Source organism: Emiliania huxleyi, assembly GCF_000372725.1.
Source record: "Emiliania huxleyi CCMP1516 unplaced genomic scaffold EMIHUscaffold_252, whole genome shotgun sequence".
NCBI classification, from domain to species: Eukaryota; Haptophyta; order Isochrysidales; family Noelaerhabdaceae; genus Emiliania; species Emiliania huxleyi.
In genome coordinates, this window is record NW_005200155.1 from 42,283 (window position 1) to 68,423 (window position 26,141).

The 26,141-nt window shown below is 66.4% G+C and overlaps 9 protein-coding genes across 9 annotated transcripts in view; 6 read left to right on the plus strand and 3 right to left on the minus strand.

The window, feature by feature from the left end:
• Nucleotides 1–1,147: 1,147 nt before the first annotated feature.
• Nucleotides 1,148–1,763, minus strand: EMIHUDRAFT_367287 (hypothetical protein; the record flags this gene model as incomplete). Its single annotated transcript, XM_005777910.1, has 2 exons — nt 1,148–1,314; nt 1,448–1,763. A coding segment is annotated over one exon (167 nt), but the record flags the coding sequence as incomplete, so codon positions are not given.
• Nucleotides 1,764–6,868: 5,105 nt separating this feature from the next.
• EMIHUDRAFT_115427 (hypothetical protein) lies at nt 6,869–7,408 on the plus strand (the record flags this gene model as incomplete). The annotated part of the gene is made up of 1 exon (XM_005777911.1): nt 6,869–7,408. One exon carries the CDS (start codon nt 6,869–6,871, stop codon nt 7,406–7,408), a length of 540 nt encoding a protein of 179 aa, XP_005777968.1.
• Nucleotides 7,409–7,841: 433 nt separating this feature from the next.
• On the minus strand, nt 7,842–9,714 carry EMIHUDRAFT_237532 (hypothetical protein; the record flags this gene model as incomplete). Its single annotated transcript, XM_005777912.1, has 7 exons — nt 7,842–7,949; nt 8,416–8,489; nt 8,567–8,713; nt 8,793–8,954; nt 9,103–9,244; nt 9,282–9,547; nt 9,687–9,714. 7 exons carry the CDS (start codon nt 9,712–9,714, stop codon nt 7,842–7,844), a joined length of 927 nt encoding a protein of 308 aa, XP_005777969.1.
• Nucleotides 9,715–11,493: 1,779 nt separating this feature from the next.
• Nucleotides 11,494–11,790, plus strand: EMIHUDRAFT_73856 (hypothetical protein; the record flags this gene model as incomplete). The annotated part of the gene is made up of 1 exon (XM_005777913.1): nt 11,494–11,790. A coding segment is annotated over one exon (297 nt), but the record flags the coding sequence as incomplete, so codon positions are not given.
• Nucleotides 11,791–12,486: 696 nt separating this feature from the next.
• Nucleotides 12,487–14,932, plus strand: EMIHUDRAFT_237534 (hypothetical protein; the record flags this gene model as incomplete). The annotated part of the gene is made up of 5 exons (XM_005777914.1): nt 12,487–13,050; nt 13,230–13,288; nt 13,362–13,620; nt 13,940–13,977; nt 14,215–14,932. The coding sequence occupies 5 exons, from the start codon at nt 12,487–12,489 to the stop codon at nt 14,930–14,932; spliced, it is 1,638 nt and encodes a 545-aa protein (XP_005777971.1).
• Nucleotides 14,933–15,042: 110 nt separating this feature from the next.
• On the minus strand, nt 15,043–16,506 carry EMIHUDRAFT_115429 (hypothetical protein; the record flags this gene model as incomplete). Its single annotated transcript, XM_005777915.1, has 1 exon — nt 15,043–16,506. One exon carries the CDS (start codon nt 16,504–16,506, stop codon nt 15,043–15,045), a length of 1,464 nt encoding a protein of 487 aa, XP_005777972.1.
• A 157-nt stretch (nt 16,507–16,663) lies between these two features.
• EMIHUDRAFT_237536 (hypothetical protein) lies at nt 16,664–17,243 on the plus strand (the record flags this gene model as incomplete). Its single annotated transcript, XM_005777916.1, has 3 exons — nt 16,664–16,911; nt 16,979–17,060; nt 17,136–17,243. 3 exons carry the CDS (start codon nt 16,664–16,666, stop codon nt 17,241–17,243), a joined length of 438 nt encoding a protein of 145 aa, XP_005777973.1.
• A 1,751-nt stretch (nt 17,244–18,994) lies between these two features.
• On the plus strand, nt 18,995–21,343 carry EMIHUDRAFT_443598 (hypothetical protein). The gene is made up of 3 exons (XM_005777917.1): nt 18,995–19,233; nt 19,315–19,759; nt 20,675–21,343. The coding sequence occupies exons 1-2, from the start codon at nt 19,075–19,077 to the stop codon at nt 19,726–19,728; spliced, it is 573 nt and encodes a 190-aa protein (XP_005777974.1). The 5' UTR covers nt 18,995–19,074; the 3' UTR covers nt 19,729–19,759; nt 20,675–21,343.
• Nucleotides 21,344–25,007: 3,664 nt separating this feature from the next.
• The window catches only part of EMIHUDRAFT_443600 (hypothetical protein), a 1,947-nt gene continuing 813 nt past the window's right edge, over nt 25,008–26,141 (plus strand). Inside the window, 2 exon segments of the mRNA XM_005777918.1 lie at nt 25,008–26,088; nt 26,090–26,130. Coding sequence (XP_005777975.1) covers nt 25,221–26,088; nt 26,090–26,130 — 909 coding nt within the window. The 5' untranslated portion in view covers nt 25,008–25,220.

Below are 26,141 nucleotides of genomic sequence, written 5' to 3' on the forward strand. Positions count from 1 at the left end.
CGGCCCCGCGCACCCACGCCACCACCATCGCCCACGTCGCCCTCCCGGCCCCCCACCCCGCGCCCCAGGCTCTTCATAGCTCGGATCGGGGCGTCCTGGCGCCGCCTCCCCAACCGCTGACGGCGGCTACCGGCCGGCATAGCCCTTCCAGCGCCGGCCGGGGGCTGCGGCGGCGCGCGGCGCGCGGCGGGCAAGCTGCCTGCTGGCGGGCGGCGCTTCTAGTCGTGATTTTAGTGCCGCGTAGGTCGCCTTTCGGCCACTTCTCGGGCGTGCGGCCGCAGCGCGGCGAGAAGGCGGCACGCTCGGCCCGCTGGCGGAGGTGAAGCCCCCCAGAGCGGGAGCTGGCGGGCCGGGGGCGTCGGGCGGGTGCGCGGCGGCACCCGTGCCACCGGGACGGGCCGTGGTTGCCCGTGTGGCGGCCGTGAAGGGCCGTTTGGTGCGCCCCGGCGGCCTCCAGCACGGCGGCCGCCGGGGCCGGTTTGGACTGTGTTTGGGGGGGTGGAGGGGTCCGGTGGCCGGTGTGATGGTCGTTTATCACCCTACTATCACCCACTTACCGCCCCCGGCCGTGGGGCCTCTCCAGACGCCGCCATTCATGATTTCAAAGGGTCCTGCCGACGCTCATCACAGTGCGCCGGAGGGGCCGGAGCCGGCGCCGCGGAGGACGAGGATGGCCGTGGCGGACCGGGACGAGCTCTGGGAGGTACAGTGTCAGTGAGTATATTGTAGAGGTCACCCATGCGCACAATATCTTGACTGAGAGCTAAGCCAGGGGAGGCGATGCCGGGGCCGTACAGCAGCTTGATGATGCTGCGCCGGCGTGCGTCCCGCCGGCCGCCGGGGCCGGTTTGGACTGTGTTTGGGGGGGGGGAGGGGTCCTATGGCCGATGTGATGGTCGTTTATGGCCCTCCTATCACCCACTTACCACCCCCGGCCGTGGGGGCCTCACCGGACGCCGCCATTCATGATTTCAAAGGGTCCTGCCGTCGCTCAGTTCGAATCACAGTGGGGCGGAGCCTACCCTGATGTTGCATCGCAGAGATACGAGATACCCTTTGTTGACTGGACGCAATCGGTTCGCAGTCTCTATCGACCATCGGTGCGTGTGTTTTGGTCTTGCCAAACTTGATATGATAGCATGAGAGCTGTGCACAGCACCAGCCGTAATGACTAGAGAGATGGAAGAGTATTCCCCCACGGACACCTCGGCGAGAGAGAAAGCGCGCGGAATACGTCGGAGCGGTCGCGTGGACACACGCCCACGAGGAGGGGCGAGACGGGGGCGCGAATCGAGTGGAGACGAAGTGCAGCTGCGTGTGTGTGGCAGAGTACAGGGTACAGAGGAGGGGAGGGGGCGCGGCGAGCCTGCTCGAGAGGAAGCTGCAGGGCACGCGTGCGCAACTCACGAGTTGTGTGGGGGGTGGGGGGGGTGGGGGGGGGCGGGGGGAGTTGTACACAAGGCTTGCTGCTGCGGCTAGTTAGGAGCCACCGGCGGTGCAGCGTCCCAGAGCGGAGGTTTGCTCGCCGATGTGACCTCGACCGGAGGTCACGGCGCGTAGTCGAGATCGGGAGGAGGAACGCCGGCACCTCCGCCTCCGCCGGCGCCTCCGCCGCGCCTCCGCCCGCGGCGGCGGCTTCGGGCGGCGCCAGCAGGCAGGGCGGCGGCAGGCAGGGCGGCGCGCCGCGCGAGCGCCTCGAACTCTTCCGCCTCGCGCCTCGCGGCCGCCTCGTCGCGCCGCCACGACTGCATGATCGACGAGAGCACGGTGGCGTGCCACCGCTCCTGGGCGTACGGGTTCACCTCGTCGAGCGCGAGCGTCTTGAGCAGCGCCCGGTGCAGGCTCGTCGGCTCAGACCCCTCCGACCAGCCGCTCTCGCCGCCGCCGCCGTTGTGCGCTGCGGCAGTCGGCGAGCGGGGGCGCTGCAAGAGGCGCTCAAAGACGTGCCCCCGCTCGACCTCGCCGATGACCTGGTCGGCGCGCAGCCAGCGGCACTCGCGCGCCGTCGCGCCCTCCGCGGTCGACGTGTCCACCCTCTCGATCTGAGACTGGTGCACGTACGGCACCTCGAGGAAAAAGGCGACGTAGCGCCCCGCGCGGTTGATGATGCGAATCTTGGCCTCGTGGCGGAGCCGCAGCGCGAGGACGGCGGGGTCGCCGAACGCGCCCGCCGTCTCCTCGGTCAGCTCGCGCGCGGCCGTCTCAAACGCGTCCTCGTCCGAGTCCTCGCGCCGTCCCCCAAAGTCGCTGAGCAAGCCAGCACGCGTGCCGTTGGTGGCGGTCTGCATCAGGAAGTGAACGCCCTGCCCGCGCCGCCGCACAAACGGGATGACCCCCGCCGCCGCCACGTCGAGGCCACCCACGTTGTGCCCCTGCAGCGCGAGCACGCCTGGCCGCCTGCTGCTGCTGCTGTGACTGGCGCTCACGGCTGGACGTCTGCCGCCGCCGCCGCCGCCGCCGCCCGATCGCGCCGCGCGAGGGGCGCCGTGCTGGACCGCGCTGCTACCCGGGACGAGCGGGAGGAGGAGAAGGAGGAACGGGGGGAAGTAAACGAACGGCATCTTGTCCTTTTTTCGCGCCGCCGGATGCGGCGAGTTCATCAGACTTTCCCGATTCGAGAAAAAAAATTCAGCCCCCAAGAGGAGGGAACCTCTGCCGAGTGGCTCGACGAGCTGCCGATCGAGGTGGCTCGACTCGAAAAAAAAATGGGATTTTACGGCCCTTTCCCTGCGAACGCGCACCCCCGCCCCTAGCTAGGGGTCAGGGCTCTCTAGCCCGTAGCCCGATGCCGATCATCCGGCTCGCTGGGCGCGCTTCTTAGCTCCCCGGCCCTGGATGTGAGGTTACTGACTGCACTCCAAGTGCTCCAAGAGAGAGCGCACTCAGCGGTTCGTCGGCTCGTCAAGGTTGGGGAGGATGAGGGGGGAATGAGGAGAGGGGTTTGGGCGGTCGGCGATGGGGTAGTAGCGGCAGGGCGTATGGGGTAGTCGTCACCTTCCTGCCTCAAAAGGGCGGGGCTGTCAAGCTGTCCCGGAAAGTGAGAAACGCCGCCGCGGGCCGCAGCGTGTCGCGCAACTTTACCCTCCCATACGTGTTTGTGCTCCTCCTTCGCTGTCATCCCATCTCCTCATCTCTTTCCCGCTCCTCTGTTCCCGCTTGGGCGGGGCGGTGGGCGGGCGCGCGGTGCGGTGCGCGTGTGTATTATTAACAACGAAGGCGCTCTAAAAAATTTCCCTTCTTTTTCGTCGCCGTCGCCACCACCGCTAGCCACTACCGCCCTAGCTACGGATCGCGTGCTCAACAAGATCGACGCTCTGGCCGGCGCCACGAGGCCACGTCGTGCGGCGCGGGCGAGTTCAAGTACCAGCGCGCCGAGGTCTCCGTCTACGCCGACGGCTTAGACGTGACGAGCTTCGCGACAGGGCTCTACATCTCCGACACGGCTCGCACCTCTGTCGGTACCGGGCGGCGACCGATAGCTGCTGCTGCTTGCTGCTGACTGCTGACAGTTGCGATATTCTCTGCAGCGTGCACCTTCCTCGACCGCTCGATCCTGTATGTACCGTGTATCCGTGTTTGTTATGACCCCCCTGATATTTGACGATGAAAGAAGTTGCGGTATTTGACCTCGTTGCGACATATGACCTCGTTGCGATATGCGATATTTGACCGTCGCGGTAAAATTTGTCGACCGGGTGCCCCAGGTGCCATTCACGTGCGCCGCTGCGTTGCCGCCCCGTGGGCTGAGCCCTGGTGTCGAGGTGTCGAGGCCCGGTGTGGAGGGTGTCGAGCTGCTGTCGAGGGGTAGAGGTGTCGAGGCCTGTCGAGGCCTGTCGAGGCCTGTCGAGGCTGGTACCACGCTTGTCCGTGTCGAGGGGTGTCGAGGGGTGTCGAGGGGTGTCGAGCGTGTCGAGCGTGTCGAGCGTGTCGAGCGGGTGTCGCGAGTGTTGTCAAGGGGTTTTGCGTCTAAGGTGTCGAGGTGTCCAAGGTGGCAGGATGCAGTTGCAGCCCATCAACAAAACTTGGGCAGCAGTTGCAAAGCTGTTTCATCCCTTATAGTTGCAGCCTCTCAGTTGCACCCTGTTGATGTAGCACAACCTGAGCACAACCAGTATACTCTCTGTGGACATTTGAGGACATCAAGTGCCGGGAGTCATTGCCACTGTGCACAAAGGTGCTGTGCAGGCGCAGCACCGCAGCAGCGTCGCCGCTGCAGCGTCATCACCCCTGCAGCGCCACCGGCGCACAAAGCGCAACTGACCACAGCGCTCCTTTCACAAGGCTGGTGCCATGAGTCAGTGGACATTGCCACTGCACAAGGTGCTGTCCAGCAGCTAAGGGCTACAGTACCCCATCGCAGCAGCGTCGCCGCCGCTGCAGCGTCGCCGTTGCAGCCGAGCGTCGCCAGTGCACAAAGCGCAATGGACCACAGGTCTGCACTCATGGCACAAGCTCACTGGTGTGAGGATTCATTGCCACTGTACAAGGTGCTGTGCAGCACCTGAGGGCTACCTGAGTACTGCCATGTTTGCTACATCAACAGGGGTGCAACTCCAACTGAGACGCAACTTGACCTTGAACTTTTGAGAGGCTGCAACTGAGGGATAATTGTACTGCCAGCCAAGTATTGCTGCTGCAACCCTGATTTTCTAACTCTGTGACTCCAAATGGGTCTACGTCTCTGCTGTGTTAGATCATCAGAGGTGTCGAGCGGTGTCGAGCGGTTGTCGAGCGGTGTCGAGCGGTGTCGAGCGGTGTCGAGCGGTGTCGAGGTGTCGAGTTTGGCACCTTCACACGGACGAGCGTGGTACCAGCCTAGATGGTGTCGAGGGGTGTCGAGGGGTGTCGAGGGTGTCGAGTTGGCATGGGGTGTCGAGGTGTCGAGTTGGTGTCGAGGTTTGGTGTCGAGGTGTCGAGGCCAGGGCTCAGCCCGTGGGTGCCTCCCATTCAAGCACTTAGATGACGCACCTGCTCCCCGGCGGCACAGGGCGTTCGCGCTGTCACGGTCACGTCTCGGCCCGTCCTCGACATGGAGTGCGGCGGCAACGGCAGCGGTGAGGGCGGCGGCGACGGCGGAGGAGAGAGCGGCGGAGAGGGCGGTGGAGAAGGCCGCGGGGAGGGTGGCGGAGAGGGCGGTGGAGGCGAGGGCGGCGGCGACGGCGGAGGAGAGCGCGGAGGCGACAGTGGCGGAGAGGGCGGCGAGGAGGGTGGCGAAATCGCAATAATTCACCTGCGGGAACCGGGACGGCGGGGGGAGGTGGCGGGACCGAATCGTACCGCGGGCCGCCGGGCAGCGGCCATACCCGCTCGGCGGAGGCAGGGCTCAGAATCGGTTTCAGGCCACAAGGCTGGTGAGTTCGGCGTGACCGTAATCTATAGAACGCGCCCGCTCGGAAGTCGGTCTGCGGAAGGTAACGACGATTCGGCTAGGCGTCTGCGGAGGCGAAGGCAGGGCGGCTGGCGACCCGCAACACGAGGCCTGTTTGTCGCGGTCGGACAGGCACCCGTCGCATCTGTGGACAGGTGTGACGACGGCAGTGACGAGTTTGCGTCGCAGCCGCGCACGGGGTCCCGCCGTCAGCACTTGGAGCACTTGGAGTGCAGTCAGTAACCTCACATCCAGGGCCGGTGAGCTGAGAAGCGCATCCAGCGGGCCGGATGATCGGGATCGGGCTACGGGCTAGAGAGCCCTGCCCCCTATCTAGGGGGGGGGCGCGCATTCGCAGGGCAAGGGCCTTAAAGTAAACACGGGTCTCCGAGGGTTAGTTCTGCGCTCCGGGGTTCCCCCAGCGGCGGAATTTTTCCCTCGCGCTGTGGGTCCCCCTAGCTGCGGAACGCCCCCTCTACTCGGAGCTAAAGAATACTCTCCGAGGGTTAGCCCCGCGTACCAGGTTTCCCCTTAACTGCAAGGACGCCCCCTCTACTCGGAGCTAGTGGACACGACACTAACTACTGATACGAGAATACATACCGCCCCCACGCAACTACTCGAAGATAATACGAGAATACGCAGCTGCGAGACGCCTATAAAGAAACAGCGAGGTAAAGTTCGGCGGCTATGATAAACCGAAAGTTGTCGTAAAACGCGGGCGAAAGCAAAGCAGAGGGCGGGCGCTTTCTGCCGCAGCGATGCCCGCAGCCTGTCGAGCAGCTTCCGCGGCGCACATGCGCCGCGGGGTTGAACGACAGCCGCGCCTCTCGAGCCACCCGTGCCACGCGCGGCGACGCGCACCCTGCGCGCCAGTCGGCGCACTGGCAGTACTGCACCAGCCAGCACGGCGTGGAGCAATGCATCCAGGGCATTGTGTTGGGCGCCAGCCAGCATGCCTCAGCACAGAGCAAGAGCGCATGCTGCGCACCCTGGCGCAGCACCAGCTCGCCTCCAATCAGGCACTCTCACCACTGCACAGCCGCCCACGAGCGCCCGCAGCTGCACTGCTCAACGCTCAAGCTCAGGAGCCTCCCCTTGTTGTCGCAGCTTTGTGCAGTGCAGCGTGCGAGCAGCGCAGCGCCAGGCAGACCCGTGGCACGCCCGGGCGGCTGTGGGACGGAGGCCCGCCGAGCGAGTGCGAGCCGCATCGGCGGCCATGTCTCCCGCAGCCGTGAGCGAGCGGTGCAAAGAGGCAGCGTCGCGCATGCTTTCCGTCAGAATCAGTGCCTTTTTCAGCGGCCACACTTTCCCACACAGGCAAGAGCGGCGCAGCATGAGTCGGGGGGGTGTCGGGGCTCGACGAGGGTTGCTTCGGCTGGCGCTCGGAGGCCACCAGGCGGCCTCTAGAGCGAGGAGCTCTGACCCACCGGACACCCACCGGACAGCTAACGTGCAGAGCACCGAAAAAAGAATACCGTGGTGCACTCTACACAGCCAATGGCGCATCGGTGCATGCCCCGCGCTTTGGCAATCAACCTGCTGCTGTTGCTGCTGCCAACGTCGTCGGCTCGCACCACCACCACCATTCGCGCGCCTGGAAGCGCGGCTCGGCTGCTTGCCTCACCGCGCGCTGGCGTTGCCGATGACGTGGCGGACGCCGGCGGTTTTGATCCGCTCGCCCGGGAGCTGCGGGCGCTGAGCCCGGCAAAACGCGACGCCTGGAACGCGTTTCGCACGCGGCAGCTCAACGACCAGCGTCGGCGGCGCAAGCAGTCGTGGGGCCAGCGAGGGCGGGCAGCCGTTGAGCCGGGAGAGATTTACGACATGGACGACTTTGCGACGCGAGAGCCTGCTCCGGCGGTGCTCGGAAGCGACCCGGTGGAGGGCTCGCCTCGCGACTTGAGCGACGACGCTCTCATGGACGAGGAGCAGGCGAACCTCGCCCTGCTGCGAGAGTTCTTGCGTGCGAGGGACGACCTGAGCGGCCGCGTGTCTGAGGTGCGCCCTCCTCCAGAGGGGGACTGGGGGCAGGGATGAGGAGATGCTATTCTGTTATGTGTCGCGGGTGGGTCTTGTTTTGTCATATTTTTTGCCATTGATTATTTTTGCGCGGCCGGGCTCTGGCCTCTGCCGCGAGGTGCCGTGCCCGCCGTCTCTCACACCAGACGACACACCGCACTCCTCTCACGCGACCTGGAACGTGGAAGGCTGGAACCGACGACCTCTCTCGTGCGCTATGGAGTCTGCGCGGGTCGCTCTGTGGGGCTCGGCGGGGCTGGGTCCACCTCGCGCACCACACCGTCGGGAGTCGCCTGCGGCCTAGTGTGCTGTGATTAGACGACACAGGGTTGTAGCCTGTACGGTAATCGGTATGTGTCACATTATCATTTTATGTGTGACGCGCCGCGCACAATACAAATGTACATAATAGTTGGCGCCCCCCCGCCCCGCCCGCCCGCCCCCCCTATTTTTACTTCTTCCGCAAGGCGACGAGGTAAAAGTCATGGCCCTCGAGCGTGTGCGGCGGCGTCCTACCCGGCGCGCACTCCTCCGCCGGCAGCACCTGCAGGCCGTGCTCCTGTGCGCGAGTCGGGGGCGCGTGAAAGGCGAGCAGGAGTGTCGACTCGAGGGCTGTCAGGCGGGCGTGCTGCCGGTGGGCCGGCGGTTGTGGCTGGGGCAGGAGTAGAAGATGCAGTGTCAGCCAAGGGTGCCCCACGTGCGGCCGGCATGGCGGCAAGGGGGTGGGAGGTGAGGGGCGGGGCAGCGGGCGCTCCTCTGCGAGCGACTCGAGCAGCGCTGGCGTCGGCAGGCAGGAGCGGGCGACGGCCGGGTTCCCGCGGTGCTCGCCGGCAACGAAGGCGGCGCCTGCGCGAACCAGACACGCTTCCGTTGACACAGCTTAGGCGAACGGGCTCTCTAGCCTCCGTCTCTCCCGCTGCCTCTCCCCTTGCGAGCGAGGCAGAGGGGGAGGGAGCGGCCCACAAGCTCCGCCTCTCTCACAAGCCCCGCCACATCCCCGCGCCTTGCGCGTGCGCGATGACGACCCGCCCCCCCGAGCGGACGGCCGCCGCAGCCGCGCCGACGAGGCAGCTCTGGTCAGCGAAGAACTGCGACGCGCCTGCCGGGCGCAGGGACGCGCGATGGGTCGTAGACGCCAGCGCAGGCCTGCTCGGCCGCAGGCAGACGCAGCAGCACGGCACCACTCGAGGAGCACGCTCCGGGGCGAAGGGAGCTGAAGGGAGGGTGGGGGTGCGCGAGCTGCGGTGGCGCGCTGCGGTGGCGCGCCATTGAGCAGGCAGCAGTCGTACTCGCCCGACGGGTCGAGCTCCAGAAAGTCGGCGCCTGTGTTCGCGGCGTGACAGGCGGGGGAGGGGAGGGGTGAGGGTCCCGCCCGCAAGAGGCGCCGACGGCCTCAAGAGACGGGCGGCGCGTCTGAATGTCGCGGCTGGGTGCGCGGCGGCGGCGGCCGCGACCATCCGAGCGGAGAGGTCGATCCCCAGGTAGCGGCCCGCGTCAGCGCCGGCTCGCAGAAGGTGCGGCAGCAGGGCTCCGTCGCCACAGCCCACGTCGAGGACGGCAGGGCCTGCGGGGGAGGGGTGGTGCCGCGTCGGCCGTGTTGGGCGGGGCATGAGGGCCCAGTCTGGAGGCGGCAGGAGGCGGCTCGCGCGAGAGGCGGTGGGAGGCGAGAGCGCCCGCAGAGGCGGCGCAGCCGGCGATGGCGTCGATCTGACGACGCGCTTTCGCAGACATGCCGGATTCGCCGACCGACCGCTGCCTGGCAGGGATGTAGGCGGCGACGGCGTCCCAAAAGAGCTCAACCAGCTTGGCGTGCGCCGCGCCGGTCGGAAGCCCTCCCTTGGCCTCCATGAGCGCCTGCGTCGCCGGAGGCTGCGTCAGGTGCGGGCGGAACGCCAGAGTCCAGGGACGGCCACGCCTCGAAGAGCTCTGGCTCGCTGCGGCTGAGCGCTCGCATCGCATTCTGGAAGCTTTTTTCCTGCGCTACATCGACGTCGCCGCCGGCCTCCTTCAGCAGCCGCTTTGCAGCGGCGTCAAGGCTGGTCTGCTTGGACGCAGCCGCACCAAAGCCGCCGCCTGCTGGCCGCGTCGCCTTGCCTTTCCGTGGCGACGCGGCGAGCGCTGCGGCTGGATCGGCCGCCAAGGCGATCAAAATCCAAGCTGAGGCGCGACAGCAGGGGTGCATGTGGGGCTGCAGCGCCGAGATGCGCTGCAAACCCAGTTGATCAGCGACGCTCGGTGGGCTCTTCCAAAAGGCCCTCACGTCACGCGCAAAAAGAATTCAGCGCAAATATTGCACTAATGGCGCTCACCTCCTCGTCAGCCATTTGGCCTCACTCACAACCGTCTGCGACGCAGAGGGAGGCGCGGGTGGGTCTTCTTGAGCACTTGAGCACTGGATATTAGGGTCGATTCTCCGCATGGTACGGGACCCCTCGATCGTCTCGCCCTTGACCATCAAGAGTCTTGTGCTATTGGCTGGCAGCGGAGGTTACCGTACAAACATGACCTGCGTGAAAGTGCTAGCGCCAGCTCCTGCGCCCGCGCCCGCGCCTGCGCCTGCGCCTTCGCCGGTGACGCAGACGAAGTCCCGGCGCACGCGTCCTGTGCTGGAGGAAACGGAACGGCAGGAGACGGAACGGCGGCGACAAGAGCAAGAGGCGGAGCGCAGTGCTGCACGCGAGCAGGAGACGGAACGGCGCCGACAAGAGCAAGAGGCGGAGCGCAGTGCTGCACGCGAGCAGGAGTTGGAACGGCGCCGACAAGAGCAAGAGGCGGAGCGCCGTGCTGCACGCGAGGAGGAGTTGGAACGGCGCCGACAAGAGCAAGAGGCGGAGCGCCGTGCTGCACGCGAGGAGTTGGAACGGCGGCGACAAGAGCAAGAGGCGGAGCGCCGTGCTGCACGCGAGCAGGAAGCTTTCAGTTCGGTGGCGATGCGCACGCGCTCGAAGACCAAGCAGCAGGAGCAGCAGGTACGTCGGAGCCGACCAGCACCTGAACCGCCGACAGTCACTTGCGGACACTGCATAAAGGGCCACAACTGTCCCCACCGGGGCTGGCCTGGGCACTTGCCCACGTCGTAAGTGCATCTGCACCCGTTGCAGCAACCGTCGCCCGAACAATGGTGTATTAGTCTATTAGAGTGTGCATGTGCGCGGGAGAGCTTAGCCGAGAGAGAGGACGTACTGACGTACAGTCAGTTAGGGAAAGCACGCGGCCGGCCGCCAGCCCCGCGGGCTGCCCCGCCCCCCTCCCTATCCCGCGCAACAGCCTCCAACAGCCGGAGGTCCTGCCCGCGTCTCGGGGCGCACTCACTCACTTGGAGCACTCTCTCTTTTGGAGTGCAGTCATTAACCTCACACCCAGGGCCGGGGAGCTGAGAAGCGCACCCAGAGAGAGGGCCGCGGGGCCGGATGATCGGTATCAGGCTACGGGCTAGAGAGCCCTAGCCCTGGGGGGTGCGCGTTCGCGTTCGCAGGCAGGGAAGGGGATAAAGTCAGCGGGGATTTGTTCCTTCGCGCCAAACGGTGGCCGCCCTGGACGCTGGGCCCTACCCGAACCAGCACCCGCGCTCACGTGCCACGAAAACGCCCAAGCGGCCGCACGCCACACCACACGCCCACGCCCCACCCTCGCCTGGCCGCCATCCAAGTCTCTGCGCGCGGACGCGCTCGCCGCCACACCACTGCCACCACCCGCACCTCCCTCTGCGTCGCAGACGGTTGTGAGTGTGGCCAAATGGCTGACGAGGAGGTGAGCGCCGCGCCTCCCCGCGCCTCCCCGCGCTGCCCTTCGCGCCACGCGCGCGCGCGCGCGCGCCTCGGCGCTGCGGCTCGTGGAGCCGCTCGGGCGGCGGCACAGCGCCTTGTCGGCCGCGCCCTCGTGCCGCGCCCTCGTGCCGCGCAGAGACTGAGCCTGCGCCTGTGCCGTGCTGCACAGAAGCCCGACGTCAAGGAGGGAGGCGATGCCATCAACCTCAAGGTGGTGACACAGGACGGCAGCGAAATCTTCTTCAAGGCGCCTCGCACCTCCCGCGCGCGACCCGCCCGGCGGCGGCGTGCGTGCCGTGTCCTCGTGTCTGATCCGGCCTCTCTGATCCGCAGTGCAAAAAGACGACGGCGCTCTCGAAGCTGATGAACGCCTTCTGCCAGCGCCAGGGCATGTCGCAGCAAGGCGTCCGCTTCCTTTTTGATGGCGAGCGCCTCAACGGCAACCAGACACCCGCCGAGGCGCGCCGCGCTGCGCCGCTAGAGCTCCCCGCATCCTCTTCCGCCGCGCCCGCCTCTCGCCCTCCGCGCTCACTCGCCCTCCGCGCCCACTCGCCCTCCGCGACGCCCCAGATGGACATGGAGGATGGCGACGTCATCGACGTGATGGTCGAGCAGCTCGGTGGAGCCTGCTGAGGCTGAGGGCAAGCAGGCGGCAGGGGAGGGAGGGAGGGCGGCGGCGGCGGCGGCGGCGGCGGGGCGGCATGGCGTGGGCCGCGACCATTCGGGGAGGCGGGTTGTCCGCAAGAAGGGCATGCGGGCGCGAGCGGAGAGGCGACAGGGCGAGCCGGGCCTACGCGCCTTCTGCCCTGCCGGGCCCAGTCGCGCCGCACCTTTCACCTGCGGAGAGGCAGCGCTGCCGCCGGCCTCGGGATGGTTCCATGTTGTGTGGGAGCACGGCGTGGGCGCGGAGGACGACCGCCGCCTTCAGTGTATGTGTATTCTCGCCACCCCTTCTGTACGTGCACTCGGGCGAGGAGCAAGGGGGTGGGAGGGGCAGGGTTCGGGTCTCGTGTTTTACGTCGCGCTCAAACAATTGGTAGCCAGGTAGGGCGGGAGGTGCCACAGACCTAGACCTCCACACTGGAGCCTCCACTGCGACTGGAGAAACAGAATCAGAAAGGAGTAGGATAGAAACCTTGAAGGCGCAGGCACAGGTACAACAAAAACATCGTCTCGAGGTACAGGTAGTCCCCATAATAATAGGTTTCACCCACGGCAGAGGCCGGTATTTGCACCCTACTTAGCTCAGACCCGAACCCAGCCCAGCGCCTACCGAGCGTGCCTACCGAACGTGCCTACCGAACGTGCCTACCGAACGTGCTCCCTGGCATGCAGCTCGGCGTCGGCGAAGTCGTCCGAATCTTCGGCCTCACCTCGGATAAGGGCCGCGAGCTCAACGGTCGCGAGGCGACGGTCCTCACGGTCGGAGACCGGTGCCACGTCGAGCTGGCTGGCGGCGACGCTGTGTCAGTCCGGAATTGCAACCTGGTCCGCGCCGGCGAGTACGATTCGGACGACGGGTGGAACGTCGGCCGTGTCGCGAAACGGCAGCGGACAGAGCCGGGCAGCGCCAGCAGCTCGGGAAGCTCGAGTACAGCGCTCGCGGCCTCCAGCGCTGCGCCCTCGCCAGCCGGAGTGAGCGAGGAGGGCGCCGTCTGGCTCGTGCTCTCGTCGTACTCCTTTCCCGTGGGCTGCGCGTGCGTCGCAAACGCTCCCATCGCCGCCGCCTTCCGCTCGCTCGAAAAGTTTGAGGTATCGGTCCAGTGCGATGACGATGCGAGTGAGGAGAGGCACTTCAATTCGGAGGCGCTGCTCTACTCGCGCGCCGCCGCGGTGGCCGCTGGCGTGCCCTTCCCGCTCTCGCAGTGGATGCCCCTCGGCAAAAGTGGATTTGTCGCTCGGGCCGCCGCCTCGCTCCCCTTCTTCGGCCCGTTTCGCGCGCTGCAGGCACACGCGTCTGCAGCACCGATCCTGCTCCTCTCTACCATCGGCACACGGCTGCAGCACAGACCCGCTCTCTCCGGCGCTATCCATCTCGATCCATCCCGAGTCCACCTCGGGCTCTGCCGCAGGCGTACCAGATCCTCTCCTCGGGCAGCTGCGAGGCGCTGGCCAAGTTCGAGAGCGGCCGGTGGCCGCGCCCACCGGCTCGCGCAGCGGCGCGAGTGCGAGCAGCGCCTCTTCACAGCTCTGGCTGTGAACAGTCCGCCCACCGGCTCGGACAACGCGCTGCGCCTCAAAAACGAGGCTGGTCGCTCGATGGGGTCGGCGCCCGAGAAGCGGCAGCTCGGCAAGGTGTTCGGCCTCGGAGCGAAGACCGCCATCGACCTCGTCGAGGCGGCGGTGAGTGTCTTCACCGCTGCTGGGTGCCCTCCTCTGCTCCGCCTGGGTGTCACCAACACAGCCCACGACGCGCCCCGGCTGCCGGCCGGCTGCCGGTTGTACCACGCCTCCGCCCCGACGGTCGGCCGCCCGTCGCACTCGCCTCTCAGGGTCGCTTCGACGGCCTCACGCCCGTCCGCTCCGTGCCGAGCCTGCTGCAGTCGCCACAGCACCTCGCGAAGCTTGGCGGCGACAAGCGGGCGGGCTCGCGGCCCTAGATGCGGGAGACTGAGGTCCGCACACTCGCAAAGACACGCACTCGTTGCGCTCGTACCCGTTTAAGGTACCCCTGTCTTCACGCGATGCTCCACCGCCGCTCCCTCGTTTTGACACGCCCAGGCTCAATAATATTATATTAGGCTCGCTGCTCGCCTCGCTGCGCCACTTTGACGAGCTGCAGGAGCCGGTCAGCGAGGCGGAGGCGCTCGAGATGCGGAGGTGAGCTGTTTGGTGGCGGCGCTGCTTCACCGCACGCCAACCCCGAACCTTCTTGGAACCTTCCCACAGGCACGTGCTGTCGGTAGTGCGGAGTCACCATTCGGCGCGGGCGGGCGAGCGGCGAGACTGCCCGCCGCCGCCGGCAGGCGGCGGCCCGTGCCACTGCTGCTGGCACGCGGACCGACGGGCGATTTTGAGCGAGACGACCCGTGATGACCCGCGATGACCCGAGACTAGGCACGCGGACTTCATGGGTGGCTCTCGCACGCGCGGCCGCGCGGGCCACGATGTGGACTTGCTGCTCTGGCACGCGACGGAGCCAAACAGCTGGGGCGAGGGCGAGGAGGCGTGCGTGCTGCTCCCGCTGCTGCGCGAGCTGCTGCTGCCGGCTGGCGGCGCGACCGGCCCCGGCCTGCTCCCCAAGGAGGAGGCGAGGCTGCAGCTCGTCCGCCGGCCGCACGCCGAGAAGCAGCGGCGTGACGCCGACGGCGCGCGCGCCTACCTGCCTCGGCGCAAGGCGGCGGCGGCGAGGGACCGTGGCTCGGACATACTACACGGGGACTGGCACGACAAGGCGTATGGCATCTGGCGCAATACTGCTGGCCGACACCGTCGGATAGACATCGTCGTGGTCGCGTTCCCGGACGAGCTGCCGTACGCGCGACTGACTTGGACCGGCTCGCGGACCCTCAACCGGCTCCTCCGCCACCGCGCGATCCAGCTGGGGCTGCACCTCACCGCAAACGGCCTCACCGCCCACCCGCCCGCGGGCCGAGGCCGGCAGGAGACGACGGTCGTGCTCGACGCGAGGCCGGGCCGAGAGAGGGTGGAGGTGGCGCTGGTGGGGCACGCGCCGGTCCCCGACTGCACGAGCGAGGAGGAGGTGCTGAGGGTGCTCGCGGGAGGCACGGACGCCTTTGCGGGCATATACGACCCGCTGATGCGGAATGCGTGACGGAGAGATACGTATATGCGTGTGTGCATGTGTATCTGCTATGAATGTTTTTATTCACGTGTCACATGGCCTTTTACGTGTTTTGACAGAGTGCACGTGGCCGGGGTTCTTTATCCCCGCTTCCCGCGGCCCCGGCGCGTCGCGCGGCCCGCTGCCTTCGCGCTCGGCTTGGCCTTGTTGGGCGGCCGTCCGGAAGGCTTGGCGTGCGGCTTGGCGGGCCGCGTGGGCTGCAGCGAGTCGCTCTCAACCGCGTCTCCGTATAGAGTCGTGCTCCACTCGGCGGGCGGCGCGTCGGCGGGCGTCGCGCGGCCGCCGAGCAGCCCCTGCACCAGCGCCTCGACCGCGTCGTCGGCGCCCGCACTTGCGCCCGCGGCGCCCTCGCCGCCGTAGACGAGGCGCGGCGCCGCGGCGCGCACTGCCCTCTGCAGCGCGCGCACCTTGGCACGCGGCATGCGCAGCAGCCGGTGGAAGAGGCCGCGCGCGGCGTCGGCCCACGAGGCGTTGCGCGCGCCGACGTTAGTGAAGTTCTCGAAAACCGAAGCTGATGATGCGTCCCAGTGCCACGGCCACAGCCGCAGCTGCGCCGGGTGCAGCAGTACGGGGATGCACCCCACCGAGACGGCGTCGGCGATCGCGGCGCGCGCGACGGTGTCGCCAGGGGGCTGCAGGCAGAAGGTGGCGCGCGCGTACCACGCCACTGCGTGCAGCGCGTTCGCGCCGTTGGGTAGTGGATAGAAGTCGTGGCACGTCGAGTTGTCGCGCGCCGCGCGCGCGCGGCACTCGGCGACGAGCGCGTCCCGCCACGGGCGGAAGCCGAGCGCGGTCATCGACTTGTGCGAGTAGCGCCCGATGGCCATGGCCACGTGGACCGGCCGGGCCGTCGGCGACGAGGTCGCGGGCGGAGGTGCGTCGGACGCGCGGCCCGCCAGCGCAACGGGAGTGCGCGCGTGGCCGAGATACGGCACCGAAATGGTGCCTGTGGGCGCGAAGCCGCACGCAAAGCGCTGCACGAGGAGCGGCTGGTTCGCAGCGATGCGCACAATGCGCGCTGCTGGGCATGCGGCGTCCGCGCAGGTGCCCGGCCGCGTCGCCTCGCAGCCCCAGAGCGTCCGACAGAAGTTGGGAAAGTTGCCCTTGTAGAAAACGAGGTCGGGGTCGAAGAAGCCGATCACTGCCAGCCGCCGGCCTTGGCACAGCGACTCCCAGTCGTAGCAGCGACCCGACGAAGGCGCTGACACGATGCAGACCGCCGCACGATCGGAGCGGTTCGTGCAGGATCGGTGAAGCGCGAGCCGACGCACAAGCAGCTCCTCGAGCCGGCCATGGTGCGTGCCTTCGACCGTTCCCGGCGGCAGAGTGTCGAGCGGCGGCGGAAGCGGGTGAGAGTCACCCAGTGTGAGCCGCTTCGAGGCAAAGGCGAGGACGCGCTCGGTTGGCACGAGCCAGAAGCTCTTTTGCGCGTCTTCGCCGCCGCCGCCGCCCGAGCCGCATGCGCCACCGCTCGCTAAACCAAGCGGCTCTGTGAGCTTGGTTGAGCGTGGCATGTAGATGAACGGCTTCTTCGCCGCCGCCATTAGTGCTGCTGAAAAGTGCGGTCTTGCAGCACATAGAGTCGCCATTCACAGCCTCGTGGGGCCGCGAAAACTGTGAATGCGCGGGACCAGGTGGCTCTGGGAAATCGTCTGCCCAAGTTTGCTTCGGAGCTGTGTGTCGCAAATTTCGCAGTGACAAATGGAGTCCCCGCTCGAGATGATCGGCGCACTGCTTCACAAACAAAAATCTCTCTCAAACACAAAATCTCAACAAACACAAAATCTAAAAATGCACAAAATCTCTCTGCTTCAGGGCAAGCCCGACAAAGAGAAAATCGGGATGCTGAAGGCGCTCCCGCTTCCTCCGCCTGCGAAGATCATCCTCGGAATGATGCACCTCTCGGCAGAGGCCGATGCGTTCAAACTGCTCAAACCGATCGCAAAGGAGTGTGGTGGCCGAGAGTGCGGCGAGCGCCGGATTTTCGACAAATTCGCTGCCATGAGCGACGCGGAGATCGCTCACGGACTCGCTGCTCTCCCGCCCGCCAAAGCTGCAGCGGCGTCACTTTTTCGCCGGGCTGCTCACTGGGATCAAGGTCATGCAAGCGCGCGGCGAGCTCGACGACGACGACGACGACGAGTTTGGCTTCGGCTCTGACGACGATGACGAGGAGTACACGTCGGACGAGGAAGAGGAGGAGGAGGCGGCCGACAGGGCGCAGAGGCACTCCATAGGCTCGGCGGTCTGGTTGGCTGCGAAGCGGCAGAAGAAGTCCTGAGTATTACTGTCAGTGAACTTGCCGTACGCGATGTCGTTGGTCGGGTTGATGGCGAAGGCGTTTGCGAGGCTTGGATTCGCACGACCCGCGTCCACGGCGGTGTCGAGTTGGACAGTGTGGACATCCGAGTACACACCAGTCGAGATGTCCAGCTCAATGAGCTTATAGACGCCGACTTGCTTGACGATTTGCATCGGGTTCGGGTGGTTCGTGCAGTCGAAGGCTGACACAGACGGGGACGGCGGCGGCGACGGCAGCGACGGCGGCGTGGGCGGCGGCGGCGAAATGGGTGGCGCGTTTGACACGTGGCAAGCCGATCCGCGCGTGGTGAGAGGGGGCGTGGAGGAGGGGGTGAAGGGGGAGGCTGCGGGCAAGGGACGGAGCTGGGAGGGGGAGAGTGTGTGCGCGCCTTCCAGCCGATCCAGTGTTTGGGAGTTATCCAGTCGGCGTGGTTCAGAGATGTCCAAACAATGTCTCCACTCGCAATCGCCCCGTCGGGGCCGTCGGGGCCACAGAACTGTACGGGGCCGTTGGGGCCACTCACCTCGAGGGCGTCGGAGTATCTGCCGCACACTCCGATCTCCGTCCCCCGGTCCAGTGTCGTAGTACGAGCCGTATGAATAATTTTTATCGGGCAGGGCGGCTCGAGCAAAGAAGTCGACCGACACCAGCGGCAGCATCGGCACGCCGGAGAAAGTAGATAGCCAGTGCGCCTCAGGCTGCGCGCAGCCACAAGCGTCGTGACCGAGACAGCTGCTGCGTGACGCGCCTGGGCAGGAGCGCGCTTTGTGGGTACTCGTGTTTCGATTCCGGCGGGCACTTGCAATGAAAAGAGGCGGGAAAAGAAGTTGCTGGCCCGCGTTCTAAGAGAGAGAGAGAGATTTTAGCGTGAGCCTTGGCCGCCTCTGTCAGTGTGCCCGTGATAGTGAGAGACTGCCAGTGAGAAGCCGGAGGAAGGTCGCTAGTCGAGAGAGATCGCCAGTGGAATAGGGAGTCCACCGTGCTGCGAACCTGTCGCTCGCTGTCCCTTTTGTCAGTAGCAGGAGAACTAGGAGAGCGCAACCAGTAGGAGGCCCGCGCCTGCCCCCGTGCCGCCGGGTGCAACTTTGTCCTATACGAGAGGGGAATCCCTGGGACCCTGTCGTGTGGGTGAACCCTGCCCAGCCCCCCCCCCGTGTCGCGATGCGCTCCCCGCTCCCGTTCCCCTGTGTCCCTGATCGTCCTTACAAGATCCTGCTCGTGCAGGTGGGGACCCTGTCCTTCTCCCACCCCTTGTTTGGTGTGTCCGTTTTATTTATTTATTTATAGAGAGAGATTTTGAAAACCAACAAGAAAAAGAGAGAGTAAAATTCTTTTTACATTCTTTTGTACCTGTGTTAGTGCCAGTGCGCGCCAGTCCCGTGCCCAGTGTTGTGCACGGCGGTTGCAAAATTCTTTTTGACAGCGGCACATTATGCTCCGCAGCTACGGCTCGCCGACACGGCCTGCCCGCACGCCTTCCCCGAACCTTCTTGGAAACTTCCCACAGGCACGTGCTTTCGGTAGTGCTGTCACCACAGTGCGGCATAGGCGGCGCAACAACGCCACGCGGCTCATCCCGGAGGTCCTCGTCTTCAACGGCCGCCAGAATCTGCTCAGTGGCAGCTTTGCGCCTCGAGGCCTCGGCCGTTATGCTGCCAACGTGCGGCGGACAGTCTCGATTCACCCGGGCACGACGACACTCTTCTTGGACGACAAAGGCTGCGCGGACACGTTGTTGAGTCATCGTGAGATTGGCGCAGCGCTCGCGCAGGCGTTCCGCAACGAGGCCGACGGCAGGCTGCGGAGCGATATGTGCCGTCTCGCACAGCTCTATCGTCACGGCGGCTACTACTTCGACAACGACATCGCTCCGCTCTTTGACCTCCGCCGCATCATCGATGCCGACACCACCTTCGTAACCGCCCTCACCACCACCGCCTTCCCACAAAATCCTCGCGGGTTCTTCCAGGCGTTGGCTTTTGCCGCGTTAGTCTCTGTGGGCCCCTCGAGAGGTCGCGGAGCCCATAACCTCGTCTGGTTGTGTGATTAGGCATTCCTCGGTGCGGCGCCGGGACATCCGGTCCTGGACGTGGCGCTGCGGCGCCACTTGCGCTGGTACGACGCCAAGGCGAGGCGGGACGCGGCGGAGATCCGGCGCGTGACGAGAGGGAACACGCGGCCCAACGTGGGCACAGTGCTGCTGCGGGACGCCTTCCTCGAGTGGGCGGGCGGGTCGGCGCTGGCGGAAGCGGAGGCGGGCGGGCGCGTCTCACACGGGTCGCGCCACGCCTCGCAGCTCCTGTTTGAGGCTCCGCGCAGCTCCCTCGGAGCCGCCTATAACGCGTCGCGGCTCAGAAGAGCGTCGCCGCTGTGCGCGTTTGTGGTCGCCGACCGCCGCAGCCGACGGGTGGGGTTGATCAGCCGCGTGTTCGACCATAATGCCGGCGTGTCGTGCTTGCGATGACGGCGATGGGGCTGTGATAACGGTAGAGAGCGTCAATTAGGGGGGGATATGGCTCAGTGTCAAATAAATTTTCTCGGGCTGCGGCTGAGTCGGGCAGGTGGCCGCCATTCTGTTCGGTTTTGGCCTCTTTGTGTCCCTCTCAGCTCACAGCCATCACCCTCCCGCCTCCGCTGGCACGCGATGCACCCTCCTCCGATGGTGCCGAGGGTGCCTCGGCGCAGTCCTGATGGCTGCCGCCACCTCCGCCCTCAGGAAAGGGGCACGACCGCTGCACGATGCCGCTGAGTGCGAAGCTGACCGCGAAAGCGGAGAGGCGCAAGCGGCGCAAGGCCGCCAAGGCGGCCGCTGCCTCCGTCGAGCCCACGAACGCCACCGAGGCGCCGGAGCCGCCCTCCGCGCCCGACACCTCGCCGGAAATGGAGGTCGAGCCGGCAGCGCCCGACACGCAGGCGCTCGCGACAGGTGCGGCTGCTCGGCGACGTCGAGCGTGGTGCCCGACGGCTCAGGAGCCTTCTACCATCAATAATTACCACGGCTGCCACCGTCGGCGCCTTCGCTCGAGCTCTCCGAGGCGGCGTTCTGACCTAGCCGCGGCTGTCGTCGCTACAGCAGCGACGAGGGCCGCGGCAAGGGGTGCAGCGGCGACGGGCGGGGGGGAGAGGCGCGGCCAGCTACCGGGCCGTTGCCCCCGCCCACCGCGCCGGGCCCCTGCACCCGGAGGCGGCTTGCGGCAGCCTTCCCGTGTCTCCGTGCGACCCGCTTGGGTAGCCGCCATGTGTGGCCCGCTGCCGGAAAAAATCCGGGGTTTAGCTGGCGTATCTCGGGCCCACTTTAGAGCTAGGGCATGATCTTAGGTGTTCTGGATAGCCCACAAGGGTCTTCTGTGGCATGGTAGCGGTGGTTTTGCGCGAGGCGTTCATTCAAAAATCACCATATCCCCCCCTACGTCAATCTCTGTACGTGTGCAGCACCTCTCGGCCCGGGGTGCCGCGGGGAGGAAGTATTGGGGTATTGTCGGCACAGTAAGAAACGTACAACGGTTGGGCATGACACGATGCGGCAGGGGGCAGCCTGGCACGGGGCACGAGGACACAAGAAGCAAGAACATTACGAAAGGCTGTGTACTTGGTGTACAAGACCGCACGCGACGACACGACACAGTACGCGTGGGTTCTAGGAGGCGCGACGGCGGAGGGTGGTGCCGTCGGGCTGCTTCGACTCCGTCGCGGGCTGAAGCTCGGTCGACGCCGACATTCCTTTTTCCATCAGCCTGTTCGCAGCGCTGAGGAGGGCGCTGAGGGCTATGACGCCAGAGATAGCACCGAACGCCCACAATGTGATCTTCCACACGCTGTGCGTGCATGAGCACGCGCCTTCCTTCTTCATGAATAGTGTGTTGCATTTGGTCGAGCAGGTGACTGGCCGCACGTCCTCGCGGAGCGTGCCAGCGTCAGTCGAGGAGTAGTCGGCATTAGTGGGCGCGAGTTGGGCGTGAGTTGGGCGCACACTCTCACGCTCGACGGTTGGCGCGGCAAGCGAAGACATGATTATGAGGAGGCTGGCAGCAGGCATTACCTCGTGAGGTAGGTCGGGTCGTTCTTTGTGTGCCAAGGCCGCCGGCGATTCGAGGAGATTGCTTCTGCTCGGTCTCCCACGTTCCCCGGGGGTCAGATTTCGATTCGTCGCCGCACTCCGATTTCTCTTCGTCAGGAGAGAGAGAGAGAGAGAGAGCTCTCTTCGTCAGGCCATGTGCCGCTCGCTCGTCCGCCCAAGTGACTTGGACGCGCGGTCGAGGGCACCCCACCGTTCTTGGGGCGCGCTGGCGCGCACCAGCGATCGTCCCCCCACCAATCCACCCTTTTTTCTTTGAGGCTTGTATCTGGGTGAGAACGGCGTTCTCTGGGTAAGCTCAGCTGTGAACTTCCCAGTTGTTTGCTCTTGCTTGCGCGTGGCCCTTGCGTGCACGCCCAAGCTCGAGCGGCATCACGCAGAGCGAGCTCTGCGCAGGTCCCGCGACCTTCTCGGGCAGGAGCCCACCTCTCCTTCCCTCCGTGCGCCCAACGATATGGGCAAATCCGCGCCGAAGCGCGCTTCCAAGACGAACGGCCCGCAGAGGCCAAAGCTGGCTCTGGGCAGGAGCCCCCCCCCTCGGGGGCTGGCGGGGGCACCGACGGGGCCCCAGCCGCGCCTCCCGCTCCCGTGGACTCGGCCGAGGAGCTGCGAGTGCTTCGCAAGCGGCTCGAGCAGCTCGAGGCCCAAGCCGCCCGGCCCGTCGCACAGCCCGACGGGGGAGACCCCCCACCGGGCGGCGGCGGCGGCGGCGGCGACGGCGGCGGAGCGGGCGGCAAGGCGGCCAAGGACCGCGAGCGGGTGCGCCCCGACCCTCCCACCCCCCCAGACTCCGACGCCGATGCTCTTGCTTGCTAGCGGGACCTGAGTATTGTATAAGAATACTGTAAGGCATATCGGTTCCCTGGGCGTTCACTAGCGCTCGCTTGCTAAGAATTCTTTGAGGCTGTCGCTCCGAGAAAGCTCGTCTCGCAGCTGCGAGAAGGTATAATCTCGCGGCGAATCTCCAAGACACGCTGCAAAGAAAACGAACGGGTGTATGTATGTTCTATGTAGCTCTTAGGTACATATTCCCGGAGGAGGACATTTTTTTTTTGGATGGATTTTCTTCAAAAAAATCCTTGCTGCTCTAAGCTCGAACTATCTGCCGAGTTAGCCGCGTTCGCCTTTCTTCCCCCCTCGCCCGTCGTCACCGCCCCCCACGCGCTCATCGCTCAGACAAAACAGATCTCAAGATCGAATCTCAAGAGTGTTCCTCTGGTTGTGTCCTGCCTGCTTCTTTCTCTGGCGGCAGCCACACGGGGTGACGGTCTCGGGACGGCGCATGTTGGGGCGCACTGCGGTTGGCCGAGAGAGGAGGGAGAGGCCGCCCGTCATTTTCTGCCCCTGTGCATCGCACGAACGACTCCCTACCTCCCGCGCTTCTTCTCCTCGAGGACGCTCAGCAGCAGGCCCCGGTTCAGCGACTGCTCGAGCGGCGTCATGTCCTGCTCGCGCATCCTCGCCAGCCGCCTCTCCTCCACCTGCTCAGCGAGCAGCTGCTGCTGCCGCATGGCACGCGCCCGGGCCTCTTGCCGCTGCCGCTCCTCCTCCTGTTTGAACGCCGCGGTTTCCTCCCTCTGCTTTCGCGCCCGCCGCTCATCCTCCACCCGCTCCTCCCGCTTCCTCCTCTCGCGCGCCTCCATCTGGCCGTCGAGCGCCTTGAGCATGCTGGCCGTGTCGTCCTTCAGCTTGGCCTTGCGCCGCGCCTCCTCGGCCGCCGCCTCCGCCTCTGCTTGCTCGAGGTCTCGCTGCCGGCGCGCCGCCTAGGTGGCCGGGGGCGAATCATGGAGGATATGGCGGAGAGACGTCTGGGCCAGGGGCGCGACTGCGCCTCGGCCTCCTCGCGGGCCCGCATCGCCGCCCCCGCGCTGCTCTCGTAGCCTCGCTGCATCGCGTCGATCCGCATCTTGCGCTGCCGGTACGCCTCAGCCCGGTCCGCCTCCTGCTTGTCGAGAAGCGCCTGATCGCGGCAGCAAGAAACGACTGTGTCAGTGCCTCGAGCGCCCGCAGGTCTGCATCAGTGCGTGCCGCTCGCCTTCCACTCCGCATTCTTGGCCTGCGTCAGCGCGTCCTCCTCGCGCTTCTGCACGCGCCGCCGCTCTATACCCGCCTGGCCCGCCGCCACCGCCGCCTGATTGGCGAGCCGATCCTCGACCGCCTTTCGCGCCTTTGCCCTCGCGGCCTGCTCCGCCTCGTCCTTTAGCTGGCGGCGAAACTCGTCGTCCTCGAGACTCCGCAGCCGCGACTCCACCGCGCGGCGCGCTTTTCGCTCCTCCACCTGTGCGCGCTGGTCCTGGAGCACCCGCTCCATCTTGGCCTTGCGCTCCTCCTCGGCGGCTTCCTGCTCGTGCTTGTAGCGCGCCTGCAGCTCGCGCATCAGGGACAGCTCCTGCGTCTTGGCTTCCTTGGCCGCCCGCCGTCGCTGCTCCAGCTCAAACCGCTCGTGCCTGGGACGGCGCAGGGGCGAGTGGGCGCTATGCTAGTGTCGTGCTGGGCCAAGCAGAGGCGGACCTTGCGATTGAGGCCAGCGCCTCCTTCCGCCTCGCCTCGCCGGCCTGCTCTTTGAGCTTCTCCTCGCCAACAGAGCGCGCCTGGAGGGAAGGTTCACGAGTTGCCCGCGACAGGCCGGTTGCACATCCCGGCTGATGCGTGGAGGGCGCGCGTGCTGTGCCTGGTGCTCCGCGAGGCAGTTCCAGTTGGCCACGGCCCCGAGGTCCTCCGAGTAGCTCTCGATGGGCGGGATCGATTTCGCGTGGACCGCCCTGGCTACGGCCGCCTGCACTGCTTGCTCGAGCGCCGCGAGGTCAGCCCTGCTGAGGGGCTGCCCTTGCTCCAGCTGCGGCCACTTGCTAAGCTCTGCCTCAATGAGGGCGACCCGTTTGGTGTCGGAACCGAACCGATAGGCGAAGCGAGCGAGCAAGCTCTTCCTCAGCTCGTACCTCTTCTCGAGGGCTCGAACCCGCATGCGAGCGACCGTCGCCGTGCGGGGGGTCTCCGCCGCGGTGGCCATATCGGGCGGGCGTGGCCCTACGAGAGCGTGCGGACAGTCAAATGTAACGATCCGGACGTGCGCAGAGGCACAGAAAGATTTTCAGTGTATCCTTTTAGCTTACTGGGAGAAAAGGGAGAGCGAGGGGGTTGTGTTCTCTAGGCCCCTAAGGGCCCTACGCGCGTCCCTCTCTCAGTGTATGTCCGCTCTTACTTACGTACATTCCCGGACCATGCACATTTTTCTAATAAGGAACACCCATTTTGAAAGATCCCATTTTGCCCTGGTGGACCGCCACCGCGGACGGCGGTGGTGTGGGCGGCGGTTCTGCGGCGGTAGTCCTGTCGCCGCCCGCTCGAGCGCCTTCTTCTTTCTTCTTGCGCTGCGTGCTGTGTGGACGCCGCTCGCTCATGTGCATGCAAGCCGCTCATGTGGAGAAAGAAAGAAAGAAAACAGACAACCCAAGCGCTCATGTGCGTAGCCAGCCAGATCCTGCGACGGTTTATCAGTCACCTTCTGAAAAGTACCTTGCCGCTCACTATTGCAGGGCACTTTTGGGAGGGTTTCGGCTCCTAGCCAGATAGGGGGTCTGTTGACCATGACTCGCGCCAAAACGCCCTACCTACCTACCTATTGCAGAGGGTGTCGTTACAACCCCCTATCTGCTAGGAGCCGGAACCCAGCCTCCGCCCAATGATCCTTGTGGGCAGTCTGTTCTCTGCGGCGACCTCCGCGGCCACGCCGACCACCGCGGCCACGCCGACGACCGCTCTTCCGACGCTGGCCACGCCGACGTCGGCGGGCGCGAAGCAGGCAGGGTGGGGCTTCACGGTGGCATTGGCCGATCAGCTCGGCGAGGCGCTGGAGCCGGGCGTGTCCGGAGACAAGGCCGATGCGCTCTCCGGCGCGATCCTCCACGGCATGTCCTCCTTCATCACGCGGATCGTCCCGTCGCCGCCTGGCCCGCCTCCAAACCCGCCCAGCCCGCCGCCATCGCCGCCTCCGCCGCCGCCTCCGAGCCCTCCGAGCCCGCCGCCGAGCCCGCCGTCGCCGCCGCCCTCCTGCGTCGGCCTCGAGTCCGTCTCCCAAGTCGCGCTGGGCACGTGCGCCAGCCTCTCCCTCGCTCCCGCCGACGCGAGCAGCAAGCTCCTCGGCGACGACGCGGCCGACGCACTGGTCAGCTCACTCGAGGAGTCGACCATCGGGGAGCTCTTCCTGGATGGCAACACCGTCGGAGACCGCGGCGCCGCCTCGCTCGCCGGGCTCGTCGAGCGCAGCCGCCTCTCCCGCCTCTCGCTCGTCGACAACTCCGTCACCGACGCCGGCGCCTACCGCCTCGCCGACGCCGCGAGGTGGTCCGAGACGCTGCACGCGCTCGACCTCGACGGCAACCCGATCGGGGCGGACGGCGCCGTCTACCTGGCCGAGGCGCTCGCGTACAACCGCGCCCTGCGCGTCCTCTCCCTGCGCCGCACCGGCCTCGAATCCGCCTCCGCCTCCTCCTCCGCCTCCTCTTCTGCCGCCTCCGCCTCCTCCGCCGCCGCCTCCTCCGCCTCCTCGCTGCGCGTCGCCGAGGCGTTTGGCCGCTGCCTCGCCGCCAACGAGGCGCTCGAGGTGCTCTCTCTTGGCAGCCTCTCAACCGCCGCCGCCGAGGTGCTCGTCGGCGCTCTCCGCTCAAACTCTGTCCTCACCACGCTCGACCTCGGCGGCGGCACCCTCTCCGACAGGGCGCTCTCCGACCTCGCTCTCCGCCGCTTCGCAGCAAGAGGAGGGGCTCCGCTGCCCGCAGGTCGCCTCTGACTATATAAACGCG

What these genes read in the sequence shown, in the direction of transcription:
- EMIHUDRAFT_443598 (XM_005777917.1), top strand. Translation starts at nt 19,075, where the DNA reads ATGTGCCGTCTCGCACAGCTCTATCGTCACGGCGGCTACTACTTCGAC. An exon ending in ATCCTCGCGGGTTCTTCCAG is followed by an intron (nt 19,234 to 19,314) that starts GCGTTGGCTTTT and finishes TTGTGTGATTAG; the next exon opens with GCATTCCTCGGTGCGGCGCC.